Source organism: Mobula birostris, chromosome 23, assembly GCF_030028105.1.
Source record: "Mobula birostris isolate sMobBir1 chromosome 23, sMobBir1.hap1, whole genome shotgun sequence".
NCBI lineage: Eukaryota > Metazoa > Chordata > Chondrichthyes > Myliobatiformes > Myliobatidae > Mobula > Mobula birostris.
In genome coordinates, this window is record NC_092392.1 from 13,567,741 (window position 1) to 13,588,896 (window position 21,156).

The window sequence follows — 21,156 nt, forward strand, 5'->3', positions numbered from 1 at the left end:
ATAGTTTAGCTCAAGGGGGAGCTGCGGAGCAGACTCGATGGGCCAAATGGCCTACTTCTGCTCCTTTGTCTTGTGATCTTGTGATCTTGTGAAAAAATGATTCCACATATTTCAGTAGATCCACTCTCTTCAAGAAGAAACCTACTTCCAGTAATGCTACCACCTGAGCAGCTAATAGCTGAACTTGAAGGAAATCAGTTTATGTTGCTGATGAATACTGGCTGATGAATACTGGGTGCAGCATGTTCCTTTGTGGTTTAGATAGTTCAAGATTACAAATAGGGCTGGCTGGATAATTATAAAATTAACATATCAGAATATATTTGTAATGAATGTCTGAAGAGTTCCTTTAATCAGCACGATCCAGGATGGAAATAATGTATTTCACTGCTTTTGGTTTCTAATTAGATATTCAAACTAGTCAGTGAAATAATGGACAAGTGTAGTTTGTTGCTCTTTGGTTTTCTGTCGGGCAGCTTGGAAAGGAGGTAAGATTGTTACCTGTCTGATTAAGAGCTGTGCCTGTGCTTCTTTTGTTGTTTTGAAGTTAACTGCTTCCATATGCCTGGCCTCAGACCAGAGAGGGAAGGTGATTACCTAGCTGTAGGATTCTGTAATCACATTTTGGGAAAGCTCTGCCATAGTAACCAAACTGGGATCAGAATTTAGCTGAGTCAGCACAGATTTGCTCATTCGGTTAAGGCATCAAACTGTTCCAGGTGTAGCATGCTTGTAACAGGTTTGGAACCACAGAAACATTTCTTGAAAGTGTTGTTTGAGTTAAAAATGAGAAATTGACTCCTGTCCCTTCTCCTGTTCCAAGTTTCTCAAGGAATTAAGCATGCGCTGATACTGACCAGAAATAATATTGGGCTCTCCAGTGCTTCAGTTTCAAGATCTATCAATTCTTTGCTCTTGCCCAAATGATGGTTCCTTAAGTCAGCTATGGGGCAGGAAACAGCCTTACACAAAGTCGTGGTTTGTGTACAACTTGACTTGTGTTACAATCAGTAAACATTTATAGAGGTTGTGGGGCTAACTGGAATTATTATTCCATTCCAATTATCATAGGTAGGGAAAACACCTTATGATTTGTAATATAAAATCAATTATTTTAATTTTCAGTGACTCTCCACAATTGTGAATACAGCAACACTGACTGCAATCTATGCCTCAGTGCAGAGCGAAAATATAATTGTGTTTGGTGCAACAATACAGATACAAAAAAGTGTGTATATAAAGAGCTTTGTAAAGTTCCTATTAAAAATGCAAATTTCTGTCCGGCCCCAACTATTTTACATGTAAGTAACATTGTTTAATATATTTTTTGCATAGAAACTATTTTAAGATGTAATAGTTGATAATTCATTTTTTTTAAAAGTCTGAATCAAAATGTATATTTTGTCTAAGCAATTAGACATTTTTAGTAGGTAAACTGTTCTCAAAAAGGCAACACACAATGAAGAGGCAACTTCATTAAAATTGTTTTCGCATATATAACACCGAGTGGTACGAGTGTGTTTTAATTAAATATCTGGGCCTCTATTTTTTGTTAATTATCAAATTGTACAGTATATGCAGAACTGTCAGAACAAACAAAGACATAATTGCATTCACAAAGTTAACCATGATTAAATCCTTTCGTTCTCCAGTTGGACCCAGCTACTGGACCACTCCAAGGGGGAATTCTTCTGACCATTAAAGGCTCAAACCTTGGAAAAACAGCTGATGATATCAAAGAGATCAAAGTTGGAAACACTGTTTGCATTCAAGATAAGGAGAAGTACTCCACATCTGTCAGGTACACTGAAACTTATTGTGAAGAGTGAGTGGTAGTTAAATACAGCATCAAAATAATGTGTGAATACTATGATTTATTTATTCAATCTCGTAAGGTTTGATGACCCATTTATACTTATGAAAATTACCTCCAACACCCTATTCTTAACGATGCTTTAACAAAGCTATGTCATGAGCATATTGCTTATTTTAGATTGGATATAGATTTTCCACGGTTGCAAAGTTTTGACCTAATTTTAAATTGTGGTGCAGTAGATGTGGATAAATATATTTAAGTTATCAGTCTGTTAATGGTCAAGAAAGCCTGCCTGCCTTAAATCAATGCAAGTTTAAATGTCACTTAATCATCTATGAATTCTCATGAATGCAGCTAATGGAGACAAGTTTACTATGGGGTCAATGTGCAGAGACACACCATCAACAGTCACATACAGTAAATACAAGATCGCTGTCACGTAATAAGAATCCTGACGCATCCCCGTGACTCAGTGCACAGTCCTCGCACGTACAAGTCTACAAACCCATATAGAATATCAGTAAAAAAAAATCACCGCTGAGTGAGTCAGTGAGTGCGTGTGTGTAATCCAGACCCTCCAGTCCACTGATACTATCTGTCGACCGGCCCCTGACACCCGCTAGGCAACCTGCGGCTTTGAGGCCTAGCCTTGCCCCATTGCCCACTGCGCACTGCGCAGAGAGCAATAGTCTGCTTGGGTGATAAGGCGATGAAAACTTATCGGCTCAATATCATAATGAAGAAAGAAACAAAACAAAATGGCAGGAAAGATTGGTCATGTCATCTGATTTGTTTAAAAAAAAGGTTTGGCTGAACATTGATATTCTCTCAGTATCTGCTGGACGTATTCTTGATGTTACCAGAAGCATCCAAATAACAACATGGTATTTACATGCCTTACTTTGACACAAAGTCCTTGAGTTATTTAAATCAATAGATAGTCCTCCCTGACGTGCACCTAACTTGTCATGGTTCTCCAAGGGCTGTGGCGTTGTTGCTCTGCAGGTTATTGGCTCCAACCTCTGAAATCAACGTGTCTGGTTCAGTCAAAAAAGCTACTATTCTTGCTTGTTGCTCCTCCAACTGAGGTTCAACAAAAGTATTTAGTATGGGTTTGACTATTTTCCACAGCATTTATGAAGAACATTTGAGTGAGCTAGGGCTGTCTGAGGAAGAATGTTTTTTTATTTCAAAATATACTTTATTCAGAAATAAAATTATATACAGTAAACCATTCAATAACTTTCCATCCCTTACATACGTTTCCATTATGGTCTGTACATATCCATACTTATGGCCATCCACGTGATACTCCAGTTGTTCACTTTACCTCATCGTTGTTGAGGGGTATACTCCCCGCCACCCGACCCCTCCCACTCCCGCAAGTGAAGAAACCTATACTGTGGTCCTTCCCCACCGGGCCCTTGTGGTGGCTGCACCGAGTTTCAGTGCGTCCCTCAGCACGTACTCCTGCAGCGGAGAATGTGCCAGTCGGCAGCATTCTCCCACGGACATCTCCATGTGCTGGTAGATCATCAAGTTTCGGGCCGACCAAAGAGCGTCTTTCACCGAGTTGATGATCTGCAGCAGAAGAAAGGTTGAGTGAGCTGAGGCTTTTCTCCTTGGAGCCAAGGAGGATGAGGGGAAACTTGATAGAGGTGCACAAGATCATGAGAGGCATAGACAGAATGGACATCCTTTTAAGGTGAGTGTAGGAAAGTTTAGGGATAATATCAGAGGTGTACACAGCCTAGAATCACTGCCAGGGATGGTGGTAGAGGGTGATACAATAGGGACATTTAAGATTCTCTCAGGCTCATGGATATAAGAGAAAATGGAGGATTATGGTCTGTGTAGGAGGGAAGGGTTAGATTGATCATGAAGTAGGTTTACATGGGCCAGCACAATACATGGGCTGAAAGTCCCATACAATGCTGTACTCTCTCCTTTCATGTTGGCTTTGTGGAATATCTATTTGTTATCAGTGTCAGATTCAATATTAGTTTCTTTGATTAGTCTGGAATGTTTACCTCTTCCTCTGGGGCCAAAAGCTAACACAGTTATTATCAGTGTTCACTGTTTTTTTTATTATCTTTTACAATGCCATTATCTGTTTTCTCAGGGGTGAATATTGTTCCTTGCTTTCCCAAATGTCTTTAGGAGTTTTGTTTTTTCTTTCAGTCTCATGTGAAACTTGGCGAAGGGTATTTCTTTTTTGTAGCTGCTATTGGCTGTTTGGCTGCTCTTTCTGTCCCCGTGGGAATGGGAAACGTGGAGCTGTTGCCAGGATCTGCAGCATAATTTTCCCATTCTGTGTGCTTTTACAGTCGTGTTGCTGGTGAACAGCATATGAACCAGGCACAGCCCATGAGATGGGCTTACAATTCTGGGCACTTGGCATCTCAGCAGCCCCTCTTTTGCCTCATCTGGGGTGTTTGCCAAGCCAGCTGCCCTAGCTATAGACTTGCCAACAATTCCCAGGAACCTGCAGATCAGTCACCCCACTTCGAGTAGTACTTTATAATGGGAGCTGATGGAAAGGCTGCTGGATCTAGAAGAACACTGAAGAGGACAGAAAACAGGAGTAAGACATGACCCTTTAACCACTGAAACGCCTCACCTCTTTATCTAATAACACAGTCCAGACTGTAACCAGGTTAATATCAGTGGTAGCCCAAGGAACAGTGCCCTGATCAAAACCCAAATCTTTACTCCTGTTTTTTCATAGTTCAACTACACTGATGTCAGGGTTTGATCTATATGCACTGGAATTACAGTTGTGATGATCATAGTTTTCTCAATGGTGTCAAATGTAATTTCAAACAGCTTGTTCAGGCACATTGAATGGGAAGATTGAGAGGATTACCTAACACAAGAAAATCTGTAGATGTGGAAAATCCAAAGCAACACAGGAGGAGCTCAGCAGGCCAGGCAGTATCTACGGAAAAGAGTACAGTCAATGTTTCAGGCAAAGACCCGTAATCAGACCTGATGAAGAATCCCAGCCTGAAACGTCAACTGTTTACCCTTTTTCGTAGATGCTGCCTGGATTGCCCTCCCTGCCTGGCTATCTCTCAGATATTGTCCTTATTAGTGATAGGACTGAGTGCGTTTACGTGTGAGTATGAGGGAAATGAAACATGTCCACGTGTCTGATTTAGGAGTGTGTGAATTGTTTGCTGTCACAGGATGTGAAGAACTGCTTGCTTTTGAGAACAAAGTTTTTGTTTAGTTTTCTGAATGCCTTAGTCAAACTAAAATACATCATATTCTAATAGAAATATGTGATTTTTAACATGCTCTTCTATTTATATTTACAGGGTTGTTTGTAAATTAGGTGAAGTTAAGGTACCACAAAGTAATTTCGTACAGATTGTGACAGGAAATAACAAAACTGGTATATCTGCCAGTAAGTTCAATTACACTGTGAGTATTCGCTGCCTACAGAATTTTACCTTCATAAATTTGTCTCCTCTACATTAATTTAAAATAAAAAGTAAAAGTTTTATCCAATAGCTCAACAATAACAATTAGCCCCCGCTCTGTACATTATGTAGACACGACTGTGCAGTCAGATTCGGCTCAAGCTCCATCCACAAGTTTGCAGATGGCGCCACCATAGTGGGCTGTATTTCAAGTAGTGAGTTGAAGTTCAGGAAGGAGATGAGGCAGCCTCCTGGCATGATTTCACGACAATAACCTTTCCCTCAATGTCATCAAAACAAGAATTGCTGCTCGGTGACTTCAGGAGGGGCGTGGGGTACATGCTCCTGATTTCATCAACAGTACTGAGGTCGAGAGACCTCAAGTTCCTAAGAGTGTCTACTACCACCAACAGCCTGTGCTGATTCAATCACTGAATGTCCCGGCCAAGATCGAACACCAATGCCTCACCTTTTAACAGGAGGCTGAAGAATTTAGGTATACCCCTTTGACCTCACCAACTTTTATTGCTGCATCATTAAAAAGCATACATTACAGCTTGGTGTGGCGACTGCTCTGCACATGACTGCAGGAAGCTGCAGAGAGTTGTGAACACCATTCAACACATCAGGCGAAACCAGACTCCTCCACATCCCTTCCACAGACTCTCCCCTTTGGTAAAGCAGTCAGCATGATTATAGATCCCAGCCACCCAGGACATCTTCTCCTCCTTTAACTCCTTCCCGTCAGGCAGAAGATGCAAGAGCCTGGAAGCGCGTCCCGTCAAGCTTAGGGACAACTTCTATCCCGCTGCCATATGACTATTGAACATTTTTCTTGTATGATAAACTAGATTCTTGACAATCTCACAGTCTACCTCGTTGTGGCCTTGCACCTTAATTGTCTACCGGCACTGTAACACTTTATTCTGATTTCCGTTTAAGATTCAAGATTGTTTAATTTTATGTGTAAAAGGAGAACAAAATAATTCTTACTCCTGATCCAATGCAGCACAAAAGAAACACAATAAGATAAGGAACATAATAATTCAAAAAACACAATAAATATAAATACACAAGACAGCTTGTATAGATAGATAGTATGCCCATAAAGTGATGCTAGGCACAGGAGTGTCTGTATATAAGGCAAGTGACAGGAAATGATAAAGTAGTGGTGTTGGAGATGTGGATGTGTTGTTTTTCCTCAAACTATATCAATGTATTGATGTGATGAAGTGATCTGTCCAGACAGTATGTTAGACAAGTTTTTCACTGCATCTCAGTACGTGTGACAATAATAAATTGGTTTATGTTATATTATGTTATAATTGCTATACTATGTTATGTTATATTTGCTTTATAAAATGTAATATGGGAAGAAATGACATCCAGAAAGAGAAAAAGTAATTGTGATGGCTTAGTAAATGCATGCGGAAAATTGACTGATAAAATGCAGAAACTCAGAATGCTTCTACGGTTAACCTTTAATGTTGGTAATTGTTCAGGACCCTGAGCCTACTGGAATATCTCCGACAAGAGGGATATGTGCTGGAGGAATGAGTCTAACAATCACGGGAAAGCAGTTAGCCACTGGAAAGCAGGAGGATGTCAAAGTGTTTCTGGGCAAAGTTCCGTGTACTCTGTAAGTGGGGGGAAAGCCGTGGATGTTGGGGAGGGACAGTAAAACAAAACATGGTGATAGTTGTGTCATTGGTTTGCACTGTATTTGATACTGTGATGTAAGTCTAAGTTCTCACGGGGAACCATGTTTCGTTGTGTGTCAAATCAGCTGTGTTTTCCCATTTTATTTTCTGTATATATATATTTTGGCCTTTTCACTTTTTAACGTCAGTATTGGAAGTCCTGCTGAGCAACCTCGCAGACATAATGTTTCACCGATACTTCATTCACTTGGCTGTTCCTATGCAAACACCAGACTCCAGTGCACTGGCAAGCAATTCAATCGTGTTGTTTCCTTATTTAATCCAGTGTGTGTGTTTTGCCTGTTATGACGCTGGCAGTTAGGGCAGCAATGAAGATCCTCCATCCCTGGTGGTGTTCAGGGCTTCCTTTATCTTCTCAGTAGCTTCCTCTCAGTTTTCACTCCTGCAGACATCCCACCCTGCAAAAACTCATTTCAGGGAGGTAGCACCATCAATTTGCGGGAGACTCCCGGAACTTCCGGGAGAGGTGGGATGTCTGCAATAGAGTAGCTCCTTAGCAGCTGGCCAGCTAGTTTAAATAACGTTAGCTATGCTAATGAATGAATGATACCTGTTAAACTCACCTCAACATGGCTTTTACATGTGGTGGGGAAACTGCTAGAGTCAGTTATCAAAGAGGTGATAACAGCACATTTGGAAAGCGGTGAAATCATCGGACAAAGTCAGCATGGATTTGTGAAAGGAAAATCATGTCTGACGAATCTCATAGAATTGTTTGAGGATGTAACTAGTAGAGTGGATAGGGGAGAACCAGTGGATGTGGTATATTTGGGTTTTCAAAAGGCTTTTGACAAGGTCCCACACAGGAGATTAATGTGCAAACTTTAATTAGTTGGCAGACAGGAGGCAAAGAGTGGGAATAAACGGGATCTTTTCAGAATGGTGGGCAGTGACTAGTGGGGTACCGCAAGGCTCAGTGCTGGGACCCCAGTTGTTTACAATATATAAAGTGACTTAGACGAGGGAATTAAATGTAGCATCTCCAAGTTTGCGGATGACACGAAGCTGGGTGGCAGTGTTAGCTGTGAGGAGGATGCTAAGTGGATGCAGGGTGACTTGGATAGGTTAGGTGAGTGGGCAAATTCATGGCAGATGCAATTTAATGTGGATAAATATGAGGTTATCCACTTTGGTGGCAAGAACAGGAAAACAGATTATTATCTGAATGGTGGCTGATTAGGAAAAGGGGAGGTGCAACGAGACCTGGGTGTCATTGTACACCAGTCATTGAAAGTGTGCATGCAGGTACAGCAGGCGGTGAAAAAGGCGAATGGGTATGCTGGCATTCGTAGCAAGAAGGTTCGAGTACAGGAGCAGGGAGGTACTACTGCAGTTGTACAAAGCCTTGGTGAGACCACACCTGGAGTATAGTGTGCAGTTTTGGTCCCCTAGTCTGAGGAAAGACATTCTTGCAATAGAGGGAGTACAAAGAAGGTTCACCAGATTGATTCCTGGGACGACAGGACTTTCATATGATGAAAGACCGGATCGACTAGGCTTATACTCTCTGGAATTTAGAAGATTGAGAGGGGATCTTATTGAAACATATAAAATTCTAAAGGGATTGGACAGGCTAGATGCAGGAAGATTGTTCCCGATGTTGGGGAAGTCCAGAACGAGGGGTCACAGTTTAAGGATAAAGGGGAAGCCTTTTAGGACCGAGATGAGGAAAAACTTCTTCAGAGAGTGGTGAATCTGTGGAATTCTCTGCCACAGGAAGCAGTTGAGGCCAGTTCATTGGCTATATTTAAGAGGGAGTTAGATATGGCCCTTGTGGCTAAAGGGATCGGGGGTATGGAGAGAAGGCAGGTACAGGGTTCTGAGTTGGATGATCAGCCATGATCTAACTGAATAGTGGTGCAGGCTCGAAGGGCCGAATGGCCTACTCCTGCACCTATTTTCTATGTTTCTATGTTACAGTCTTAACCCACCACAGGCAATAGAAAAGTCACTGTTGCAAACAGTGCAGCGAGCAACACTGTCATTATTTTTGACCCCTATTAGGCAGGAGTACACTTCAGTGTAGTCTGGGGTGACGTACATTTTATATTTTCTTTTTTTGGAACACTCTGCCATGACGTGCTCTCGCTTGCGCGTGCTCTCTCTCTCATGGTTGCTCTCGCGCTCTCTCTCACACTCTTTCTCTCTCGCGCTCTCTCGCTCACTTGCTCCAAAAAAATTTGATTTCCGGGATATTGTATATAAAATTTGCGGGCATCAGGGAGCCACTATTAATATGCAGGAGACTCCCGGAACTTCTGGGAGAGGTGGGATGTCTGCTCCTGTCTGTCATGCAAGTGCCGGGTGTTGACTCGGGAATACCGTTGCACTCAGGTGTAGGAGTCTTCATTGCTGTTTCCGCAACAACTTTGTTTGACCAGTCAGGGTTGTTAGCTCTGAGCTGAACCCCTGAACCTGGAGGACTGGAGGACCACTCTTAGTCTGCCCTCTACCCTTTGACCTGTTTGGAATGGGTGATCCTACTAAGAGCCAAAGCATAAAGCCCGGACTCCAGCCAACATAGCTGTCCGGATCATTGAGGCACGCAAGCCTCCAAACCCTACAAATAGGTTGTGGTCCTCTTGGGGGAGTTAATCCCGTATTTACCTGAAAATCCACACAACCCTTCCTGTAAGTATAACATGTGAAATGAACCACTTTGTTCCTTATTTTTCCACTTCTTCAGATGAGTTGTGCGAATTGCTGTATTTATACCCCTACTCGGGTCACTTTTAGCAAATCCAGCACTGAGTATCCATTAAAGTAATGACACTCCTAATGTTAAAACTTCACATATATTTTCCAAGAAGCCAGTGAAGCTCATGTCCCCTGCTGGGTTAGTACAAATACACCCTTGTTGCTTGTGTCGAAAGTAGTTCTCTATCAGTTTCTCAGTTTAAAAATGAGTCAGGCACACTGAATTCCAAAAGCAAGGAAGCAGAGAATCATTCTCTCCATTCTCAGGTACACTTGTGCATCCATTTGTAACGTTGCAAAGTGTTGGGCGAGGTTATACATATAGAATCAGTGTTCAGAAAGAGCATAACAAGGGAAGGAAGAGTTTTGTGAAAGAATAAGATTGGCTGCTTGGTGTTATTTACCAGATTTAACATGTGCTCCTTAAGGAGTGTCTGAAAGCAAAAAAAAAACATAGAATATTTAAAAGGATAGGCAGTTTCCATGCTCTGGTGCTGGCCATTATTCTTGAATCAGAAGATTCTGGGATGCAAGTTACAAATCAGGGATTCTGTGACCATTGTGTTGCTTCAGTGTTATGGTGCTTGCTGCACAATGGAAGGTGCGACATTAAGCCAGAAAGCTGTGTGCCCTTTAGTTAAATACAAGTGACCTGGAGACAGTATTGAAGGAGGAGGAGGAGACTCTCCTAGTGGTCTGCCAGAAGTTTATCGTGTATCCAAAACTGCAAAGCATCTCATTCCTTTGTGCAGTTTGACAGTTTATGTCATAAAAAAACATTCCCACCACAAAAGTAATTTGTTGTGTTCGTATATGTATTGTTTTCATTGAAATGAATTAAGATATTGGAAATGTTTAAGTTTAAATTTTGTTAAGTGAAACATACATAAAATAGGAAAATGGATACCTTAAAAATAATAATCATGGGTGAATTTAAAACTGACTCCAGAATTAATTGGCCAGATGATCAGGAGACTGGGGAATTGGGTCCCTGTGGGATTTGTTTCTAACCTACCATCTTAGAAACCTGATGAAAGGAGATTTGAAACTGGATCCAGTAATGGGGAATGAACCAGAACAGTAAAAGTAAGGTAATACCCAGTCAGTGGTCATAAACTGTCAAATACATCTGAATCTAATGCACTTGAAGATGGTAAGTGGGGATAAAATGAGGAATATGGGGTTTAATAGCTGCAAAAGAAGCAAGATTTTTGACGGGAAGAATAAGAGTTGGGAAAATACAATGATGAACAATGTTGATAAACCAATGTAGAAATGCAGTGGGAATCATTGAAATGTATTGCTCAGAACCATTTATTGATATATATTCTGTTTTAAGAATGAGTTTATCAGCATTGAGAGGCAACGGTTGTTGAAAGGAATAGAGAAAAAGATTGGTGTACTGAGCGGGATATCATGAGGATAAAGAATAAGGAAACATTTAGAAAATCAAAGAGGAGCTTAAAAATTAAACAGGAAAGTGAACGTGTGGAGAGCGTAATCGGCAAGAGAGTGCATCAGCTTCAGTGGGTTAGTGAGTGAGCAAAAAGGTAACAAAAACATATTATAGTAGTCATAGCCATAGTCGTACTTTATTGATCCCGGAGGAAATTGGTTTTCATTACAGTTGCACCATAAATAATAAATAGTAATAGAACCATAAATAGTTAAATAGTAATATGTAAATTATGCCAGTAAATTATGAAATAAGTCCAGGACCAGCCTACCAGCTCAGGGTGTCTGACCCTCCAAGGGAGGAGTTGTAAAGTTTGATGGCCACAGGCAGGAATGACTTCCTATGACGCTCTGTGCTGCATCTCGGTGGAATGAGTCTCTGGCTGAATGTACTCCTGTGCCCACCCAGTACATTATGTAGTGGATGGGAGACATTGACCAAGATGGCATGCAACTTAGACAGCATCCTCTTTTCAGACACCACTGTGAGAGAGTCCAGTTCCATCCCCACAACATCACCGGCCTTATGAATGAGTTTGTTGATTCTGTTGGTGTCTGCTACCCTCAGCCTGCTGCCCCAGCACACAACAGCAAACATGATAGCACTGGCCACCACAGACTCATAGAACATCCTCAGCATCGTCCGGCGGATGTTAAAGGACCTCAGTCTCCTCAGGAAATAGAGACGGCTCTGACCCTTCTTGTAGACAGCTTCAGTGTTCTTTGACCAGTCCAGTTTATTGTCAATTCGTATCCCCAGGTATTTGTAATCCTCCACCATGTCCACACTGACCCCCTGGATGGAGACAGGGGTCACCGGTACCTTAGCTCTCCTCAGGTCTACCACCAGCTCCTTAGTCTTTTTCATATTAAGCTGCAGATAATTCTTAGGTAGGAAATTTGAGATAAATCACTTTGATAGGAAAACTAGAAAAAAAGGAATGCATTTAAATAGATTTTCTAATAAATAATTCACTTAAAAATGCATTATGTTTTGAAATGTTTGTCAGGAGACCACAATCCAAATCCATAAAATTAGCTTCATAAAATGTTGATGAATAGAGGAACCTTGGAATTCAAGTTGCTAGTTCCCTAAAAGTGACAGTGCAGATTGTTAGGATGATGAAGGAAGTTTGCCTGCCTTTGTAAGTCAGGGCATGGAAAATAACAGTTGGAACATGATGTTGCAATTTTACAAAGCACGAGTCAGACTACACTTGGGAATTTTGTGTGGAGTTCTGGTCACCACATTAAAGGAAGAATGTAATTGCTTTGGAAAGAACGTGGAGGAGATTTCCCTGGATTGAAGGACCTTAGTTATGGGGAGGGATCGGAGAGGCTTGATTTGTTTGCTATAGAGCAAAGGAGACTGAAAGGTAGCCTTTCTAAAAGATGACGAGTCATAGATAGGAGTGATTAAGGGGATATTTTTTGTACCAAGAGTGTTAATATCTGGAATGTGCTGTCAGAAGAGATGGTGGAGTGAGATGCAGTCACTATGTTTAGGAGCTGTTCTGACAGGTCCTTAACCAGGTAAGGATACAGACGTATTGAAGGCGGTTGGTTTGAGAGTAGATGGGTAAATAAGTCAGCATTGGTGTGATGGGACTTCGGGCCCATTTCTCTGCTGTACGACACTGACTCTGAACCCAGGGAGTTTGCAGAGCACTCATCATGGCTTGGTATTCCAGGAAAATTGTACAGTGATTGTTGTGTGCTGAGCTGTTTGTCAATCCACGATATTCTATCAATTCAGTCAGTTTGCTGTGATTCCTTTGGAGAATGCTGAAAATGTTGTGAGTAGGGGAGGACTGGTGAATCATTGGCCACAACTTTATGATTTCAACTTCAACCAACCCACACATGGGAATGCCAGAAGTGCCATCAATTTCACTGTGATGGAGTGCAGTTATCCTACCACCTGTACCACTGCAAACTTCAGGCTGCTATTTTACTTGTTTTCATGGTGGTGCTTTGAAGGTCATCAGTGTTTACAATTCCCCCCTTTGGTTTGCCACATGCACTTTTGTTCTGGCAACCAACAATTTGCAATTAATCAGAACCTTAACATCCCACAATGTTGCAAGTAAAATGGAACAATAAACACTAAGTGGGAGTTAGAGTTAGATTTAACCAGTACCTCAGAAGAGATAAGGAGGCAAATGGTTTAAGGAGAGCTAAAGTTTGCTCAAGCATAAAAACTTGCAGACCACAAGTAGATGAGTAGAACTACCTTGGAGTTGTGGAGAAGTTAGTAAAACTACCAAGGTCTGTGACCACAGGAGGATATGAAATCCGGGCTGAGAACTTTAGAGTGGAGATGCTGCATAACTGACAACCAATGTACAACAGTAAGAGAAATGAGATGGGGTGTGTTGTAGGGTAGGGCCAATGGTGTTGTGGATGAGTTCAGATAGCCACCATACTAAAATGAGAGACTGTCATGCATCTTTTGTTGCTGTTGAGACGTAAGACAATTAACACTTAGGAATTTCTAGGTCATTCTGTTGGATTTTTGTGCACTTAGAGCATTTATGACTTGCTAGCTCTTATGCCACTAGCGTTTAAGGCAGCAGTGAAGGTCCTCCATCTCTGGTGATGTTCAGGGTTTCCTTCGTTGTGTCAGTAGCTGCTTCTTGGTTTTCGCTACTGTCAGCAAGTCCTGGTGGAGACTCAGGAATGCCGTCGCACGCAGATGGAGATGGATTCTTCATTGCTGTTTCCGTACAACTTTGTTTTACCTGCCAGAGTTGTTAGCCGTGAGCCGAACCCCTTAGCCTGGAGGACTGATGGATCACTCTTTGTCTGACCTCTACCCTTTGACCTGTTCGGCATGGGTGACCCTACCAACAGCCAAAACACAAAGCCCTGACTCCAGCTGGCATAGCTCTCTGAGTCATTGAGGCAGGCAAGCCTCCAAACCACAACTAGGTTGTGGTCCTCCTGGAGGTTAGAGCAATTATAAATAATGTTAAATTGCATCTATCTACTTGAGCAAGGGCTAAATGCTCTCATTACTACCATACCAGCAGCAGACCTGCTGTTAGACTAATTAGCCCTTGAGCAAGTGATTATGATGTGGTCCCAGCACCACTAAAGGTGCTTTGTCAGTTGGACTTCTTTCTTTGATTAGTAGCTATTGTCTCTGTTTTTAACCAAGTAGAGGATTTAAAATCTCACTTGAAACTTGCTGCCAGCAGCTAGGCAGGAAAGTGGCTTCAACCTGTACTTGTTTGTGGTATCTACAGGGTTATTTTATTACTGATCTCTACATTAATATTGTTAAATTTCTTAATGGGTACCTTTTGTCAGCTTCTTCTTTAAAATCCACTAGATTGTGTGCATGGTATACTGGTTGAAATTCTACTGATGTTTTTGTTTTTTGCTTTTGACAGGATAGCATTTAACGAGAGCCTGATCTGCATCACAGGCCCTTGCAGTAGTGCAACCCACACTACACACGTCAATGTTTCTGTACATTATGGAGAAAAAGCTAAAAAGGAGGTTCGTCATCAGAAGTTTTCCTACGTTCCGAATCCCAAAATCGATGATCTTCGGCCAAAGAAAAGCATCTTTAGGTAATTCTCTTCTACAAACAATACTTCAAAAACCACTTCTTCATTTTTTCCTGTTTCATTGCAGGGGAGGTCATTTGTCCGAACAAATCCATGCTCCCACTTGGAGCATTCCCATCAGTCCCATTCTCCCACTTGGAGCATTCCCATCAGTCCCTTGGAGCATTCCCATCAGTTCCATTCTCCCACTTGGAGCATTCCCATCAGTCCCATTCTCCCACTTGGAGCATTCCCATCAGTCCCTTGGAGCATTCCCATCAGTCCCATTCTCCCAAGTGGAGCATTCCTGTCAGTCCCATTCTCCCACTTGGAGCATTCCCATCAGTCACCTCCTCCCACTTGGAGCATTCCCATCAGTCCCATTCTCCCAAGTGGAGCATTCCTGTCAGTCCCATTCTCCCACTTGGAGCATTCCTGTCAGTCCCATTCTCCCACTTGGAGCATTCCCATCAGTCCCATTCTCCCAAGTGGAGCATTCCTGTCAGTCCCATTCTCCCACTTGGAGCATTCCCAATAGTCGCCTGCTCCCACTTGGAGCATTCCCTTCAGTCCCATGGAGCATTCCCATCAAGTTCCATGCTGCCACGTGGAGCATTCCCATCAGTCCCCTGCTCCCACTTGGTTTTACTGTGTCAGTTCTCTCACACATGCCTGTTACTTCCCCATGATCCTCCCACCGCCCACCTACACCAGAGATGGACATGCTACAAGTTTTTGGAAGGAAACAGGAGCATGTTGGATGGGTGAGGAGGAGAGCTTATGTGGTCACTGGGAGAGTGTTAAAAACTCTACAGCAGCCAAGGTCAGGATTGAAGCAGAACTGTGCAGCAGCAATGCTCACTGTGCTGACCCACCTGACCTCTATTCCAACCTTTCCCAGATACTGTTCCTCAATTATGCAGGGTACTGGGGTTAAGGCATGTATAGAGTAAAACTTTTTTTTCTTTATTTCTACTTGTATTTCGTCATTTGCACACCAGATTTTCTATGATTCTTCTAAAAATCACGAGGAAGTTAAAATGTAGGGATGAAAGTAAGTGAACAATTCCTGCAGAGCTGATTCAAGTATGGTCAGCCGACTCCTGCCTTCTATGATGTAAATTTTTATGTTTCTGAACTGAAGGGATCTCTACAGATCAGGTTTTTGTGCATCATAACTGAATGTTTGTTGTGCTGTTTTGGCACCAACCACGTTGCTTTGTGGCTTGAGTTGTGAGGAGGCTAGCACAAATAAAGATGATGGTTTTCTATCTTTACAGTATAAGCAGCCTCTGCTTGATTGGCACCTCATCCCTGCCCCTGAGCATCAATTCTCTCTACCCTTTCCTCACCCTGGCTGTTCGGTGTAGCACCTACAAAGTGCACAATCATTACTCATCTCAGTCCGTCTGACCTTCTGAGGCCACAAGCTCTACCACAAAGAAGGGTAAGGGGAGTAACTGCAGGACAACACCTTGGCTTGCAGACTCGCCTCCTGACACAAAAATATTTACTGGTCCTTATTGTCTCTCAGTCTAAATAACAGAATCGTAGAATCATGCGGAGTCCATGAAATGTGTCATTCAGCCCAGCTTGTCCACGCCGAACAGTAGGCAGCCTTCCATATTCATTCCGTGGTCTAGCACTCAGTCCATGGCCAACTCTGAACATACGGTTGCAAGAAGAAGTTTTTGAACCCTTTGCCGTTACCAGGTTTTCTGCATTAATTACTCATAAAATGTGGTCTGATCTTCATCTAAGTCACAATAATAGCCACACACAATCTGCCTGAAGTAATAACACACGAACAGTTGTATTTTCCATGTCTTTGTTGAACAGTCTTCACAGTCCAGGCTGGAAAAAGTATGTGAACCCTTGTATTTAATAACTGGTAGAAACTCCTTTAGCAGCAATAACCTCCACCAATCATTTCCTGTAGCTGCTGATCAGACTTGCACAACAGTGAGGAGGAATTTTGGACTATTCCTCCATACAAAACTGTTTCAGTTCATCAGTATTTCTGGGATACCTTGCATGAACAGCCCTTTATAGGTTATGCCACAGCATCTCAATTGAGTTAAGGTCTGGACTCTGACTTGTCATTTCAAAACACAAATTTTCTTCTTTTTAAACTATTCTGTTGTTGATTTACTCTTGTGTTTCACATCATTGCCTCGCTGCATCATCCAACTTCTGTTAGTTTCAGGTGACAGACTGCTATCCTGACATTCTCCCGTAAAGTGTCTTGATACAATTTTGAATTCATCGTTCCCTCAACGATTGGCAGCTGTCCAGGCCCTGAGGCAGCAAAGCAGCTCCAAACCATGATGCTCCTTCCACTATGATTCACAGTTGGGATGAGGTTTTGGTGTTGGTGTGCAGTGTCCTTTTTCCTCCAAACATAGTGGTGTGCATTTCTGCCTGAAAGTTCAACTTTTGTCTCATCTGTCCACAGAACCATGTCCCAGAAGCATTGTGGAGCATCCAGGTGGTCTTTTGTAAACTTGCTAGGTGCGGCAATGTTTGTTTTGGATAGCAGTGGTTTTCTCTGTGGTGTCCTTCCATGAACACCATTCTTGTTCAGTGTTTTTCTTATAGTAGGCACATGAACAGAGACTTTAGCAAGTTCTAGATGTTTCTGCAGGTCTTTTGCTGTTACCCTTGGATTCTTTTTCACCTCCTTAAGCTTCGCACGTTGTGCTCAGTGTGATCTTTGCAGGATGCCCATTCATAGCAACAGTACTGAATTTCCTCAATTTGTAGTCAATTCTTACTCTTACTGTGGACTGATGAATATGCAGGTCTTTAGAAATGCTTTTGTAGCCTTTTCCAGCTTCATGTATCTCTACAATTCTTCTAAGGTCCTGTGAAAGTTGTTTTGATCGAGGCATGGTGCACGTAAACAGATCTTCCTTGAGAAGAGCAGGCTCTGTCAGTAACCTGACTTTGTGTGTCCTTTTTTTTTGTAGGGCAGGGCACCTCTGCAACCCACACCTCCAATCTCATCTCATTGATTGGAACACCTTTTGTAGAAGGCATTACCCCAGAGGTTCACATACTTTTTTGAACCTTGACTGATTGTTTAAATGGTGTACTCAGTATTGATGAGAAGAAGTACAATTGTTTGTGTGTTATTAGTTAAGGCAGAATGTGTGTGTCTATTATTGTGATTGAGATGACGATCAGACCATATTTTGTGAGTAATTAATGCAGAAAACCAGGTAATTGTATAGGGGTTAACAATTTTTTTTCTTGCAACTGTAGAACAGTTCAACATGGAAACAGGCCCTGTGGCCCATGACTTTGTGCTAAATTAGTTAAACTACTAATTAAATCTTAACTAAATTGATGAGATCTGTCTATATCCCTCCATTCTCTGCACATTCATGTACCTAAGGGCCTCTTAATTGCCTCCTTCATATTGTTTCAATGTGGCCTGCACATCTCCTTTGAACTTACTCCTCTCTGCTTAAATACATGCCCTCTAGTATTAGATATGTCAATCCTGGGGGAAAAAGTTATCTATCCCTTTCATGATTTTATAAGTCTTGGTCAGATCTCCCCTCTGTGTCTGCCACTCCAGAGAAAACAACCCAAGATGGTCCTAGTGCTCCTTGTAGCAGAGAGCCACTAAAACCTATGAACTCATAGCCTGGCAGTTTCCTCTTTCCAGCTCCCGTCAGTTTACTGTGGCATGGTGGTTAGTATGCTTTACAATGCAGCTGGAGGATTGGGGTCCAGTTCCTAACACTGTCTGTAAGGAGTTTGTACATTCTCTCCATAACCATGTGGGTTTCCTTCGGAGATTCCAGTTTCCTGTCACGTTCCGAAGAGTTCGGGTTAGCAAGTCGTCGGCATGTTACGTTGGTTCCAGAAGCGAGGCTACACAGGCAGGCTGCCCCTCAACAGATCCTCGATGCAAATGCTGCATTTCACTGTATGTTCCAGTTACGCATGGAACAAATACATAAAGCTAATCTCACTTTTAATATAGTATGTGCCCTCTGATCCAGGCAGCGTCCTGCTAAACATCCCCTGCTGCAGGAACTCAGAAGGCCAGGCAGCACCTATGGAAAAAAGCAAACAGCTGATGTTTTGGGCTGAGATCCTTCAGCAGGACTGGATAAAAAGATGAGAAGCCAGTTTAGATTTCCAGCATCTGCAGATTTTCTTGTGTTTGCAATACTACAGATGCGGCCTAACTAGAGCCTTAGAAAGCTGTGATATAACTTCCTGGCTCTTGAATGGTTCGGCTAAAAAAAGGCAAGGATGCTACATGCCTTCTCTCCCTCCCTATCAACCTGAGCAACCATTTTCAGGGGCTGTGGACTTGGAACCCAAGATCCCTCTGTGTATCAACACGGTTTAGGGTCTTGCCATTAACTGAGTACTGTTTCTCTACATTTAATCTCACAAAGTGCAACACCTCACATTTGGCCACATTAATTTCCATCTGCCTTCTCTTGGCCCATATCTGCAAATGATCCACATCCCACTGTATCCTTTAGCAATCTTCTACATTATCCACAACAGCACCAATCTTTGCTATGCCAAACTAATTCAAATGTTCATCTAGATACTTTACTCATGTTTACTCTCTAGGTGAAGAAGGTCCACCTCATACCCCCATTTAGCTCTTACTGAAACCTACATCCTCTGGTTTTACCTCACCTCTAATATGAGGTTGGGGGTGGGGGAAGATTCTTGCAATCTACCCTAACTAAATCCTTCATAACTTTGTATAGCTCAATCATGTTGCCTCTTACCCTCCACCAATAGACCTAGCATCTCCACGGTTTCCTCATTACTGAACTGCTTCATCCCAGACAACAATCTGGTGAATCTCCTTTGCACCCTTTCTAGTGCTATCATGTCGTTCCTGTACTGTGGTAACCAGAACTATACACACTTCTCCAGAGGTCTGAACACGGTTTTACAGAGTGAGCATAACTTGTGTCCCAACCAATGAAAGCCAGTATCCAATATGATTTTCTAACTATCTTAACTGCCTTGTTGCCACCTTCAAGGAATTGTGGATTCATATTCCAAGTTTCCTCTGTTCCTCATTACTCCACAAGACCTTACCGTTTATATTGTATGTCCCGATGTTATGAGTGCCCCCAAAGCGCATCATCTCAGATGGGTCTGGGTTAAACTCCACCTGTCATTAATCAGCCAGTCTCTCCAACATAGCACTATCTCTCTGCTGCCTCAGATTACCATGGCACCTCATTCATAAATCCGACAATCTTTTTGTCATCAGCAAGCTTGCTGATCTTGTTGCCCACATCCACATCCAAATCAGGGTCCTCGTACCAATCCTGGCAAGGCATGAGTGGCCACTGCCATTTAATTGCAAAAAGCAATCTTCCGCCATCACTTTGTGTTACCTGTTGCCGAGCCGGTTTTAGATACAGTTGACCAACTTGCCATGGATCTGATGGGCCCTAACCTTTCAAACCAGTCTCCCATGTAGGACCCTGTAAAGGACCTCACTCATGTCCATGTTTACCACCTCTCTTGGCCTGTCCTCATCTATACCCTTTCTTTTCTTCAGATAATTCAGTCAAATTGGTCAAACAGGATCTGCCTTCAACCCATGTTAACTTTCTTTGATTCCTCAGTGATTATTAATCTTCTCTCTCAAAATTTTCTACACTTCCTAACCAAACCTGAAACTCCACTCATGTCAGCACCTGTCCTAGAAAATGACTTGCTGGCACCTTCTCGGGTTTGGCAGTATATCTGATCTTCTGGAATACTGAGATTCTGAAAAATTATTATTTCAGGGTCAGAGTTGAAATTCCATTAATTTATCAGTTCCAAATGTTTTCAGATATATATAAGTCAAGATGAAAGTGGTGATCAAACTATTGATTTGAGTTTGATCACAATAAATCCAAAACCTGAGTGGCCGTATCCAGAAAACATTTCTGTTTGTTCAGCCTGAAATTGAGCCCAGTGAGAAGATGAAGACTGTGTTCACTTTACTGTTCACACTTAGAAGAAACCAGACGTTTCTTCACCTTTTCTACCTAACGTGGAATTTGACCAATAGAGCACGTGTATCTCAGCACAGAACTGCTCCCCAGTTAGCTTTCTGCACCCCTGAGAGAATTTGTGGAGTAATCCACAGAATAACATAGAATAGTGCAGCACATTACAGGCCCTTCGGCCCACAATGTTGTGCTGACTCTCAAACCCTGCCTCCCATATAACTCCCCACCTTAAATTCCTCCATATACCTGGTAAATGTACCATATACCTTAGGAGGCAGTGATCATAACATGATTGAGTTCACTGTGACATTTGAAAACGAGAAGCTGAAATCTGATGTGTTGGTATTTCAGTGACAACAAAATCAGCGACTGCCCACCAAGGTGTATTTTCTTTGGTTTGTCAGTTTTACTTGCAGTCCTCCAAAGAGGGATAAACTTGTACAGTTCACTCCGTAGGAGCTTTAAATGCATATTTTTCAATTAATATCA

The 21,156-nt window shown here is 42.2% G+C and overlaps 1 protein-coding gene across 5 annotated transcripts in view; it reads left to right on the top strand.

Annotated features, from left to right (window-relative positions):
- The window catches only part of LOC140187008 (plexin-B2-like), a 254,710-nt gene that overhangs the window by 187,486 nt on the left and 46,068 nt on the right, over positions 1 to 21,156 (top strand). For all 5 annotated transcript variants that reach the window (XM_072241869.1, XM_072241873.1, XM_072241870.1 and 2 more), the window contains 5 exons: positions 1,126 to 1,301; positions 1,653 to 1,801; positions 5,137 to 5,242; positions 6,744 to 6,880; positions 14,510 to 14,692. In XM_072241869.1, coding sequence (XP_072097970.1) covers positions 1,126 to 1,301; positions 1,653 to 1,801; positions 5,137 to 5,242; positions 6,744 to 6,880; positions 14,510 to 14,692 — 751 coding nt within the window. The remainder of the gene's footprint in view (positions 1 to 1,125; positions 1,302 to 1,652; positions 1,802 to 5,136; positions 5,243 to 6,743; positions 6,881 to 14,509; positions 14,693 to 21,156) is intronic.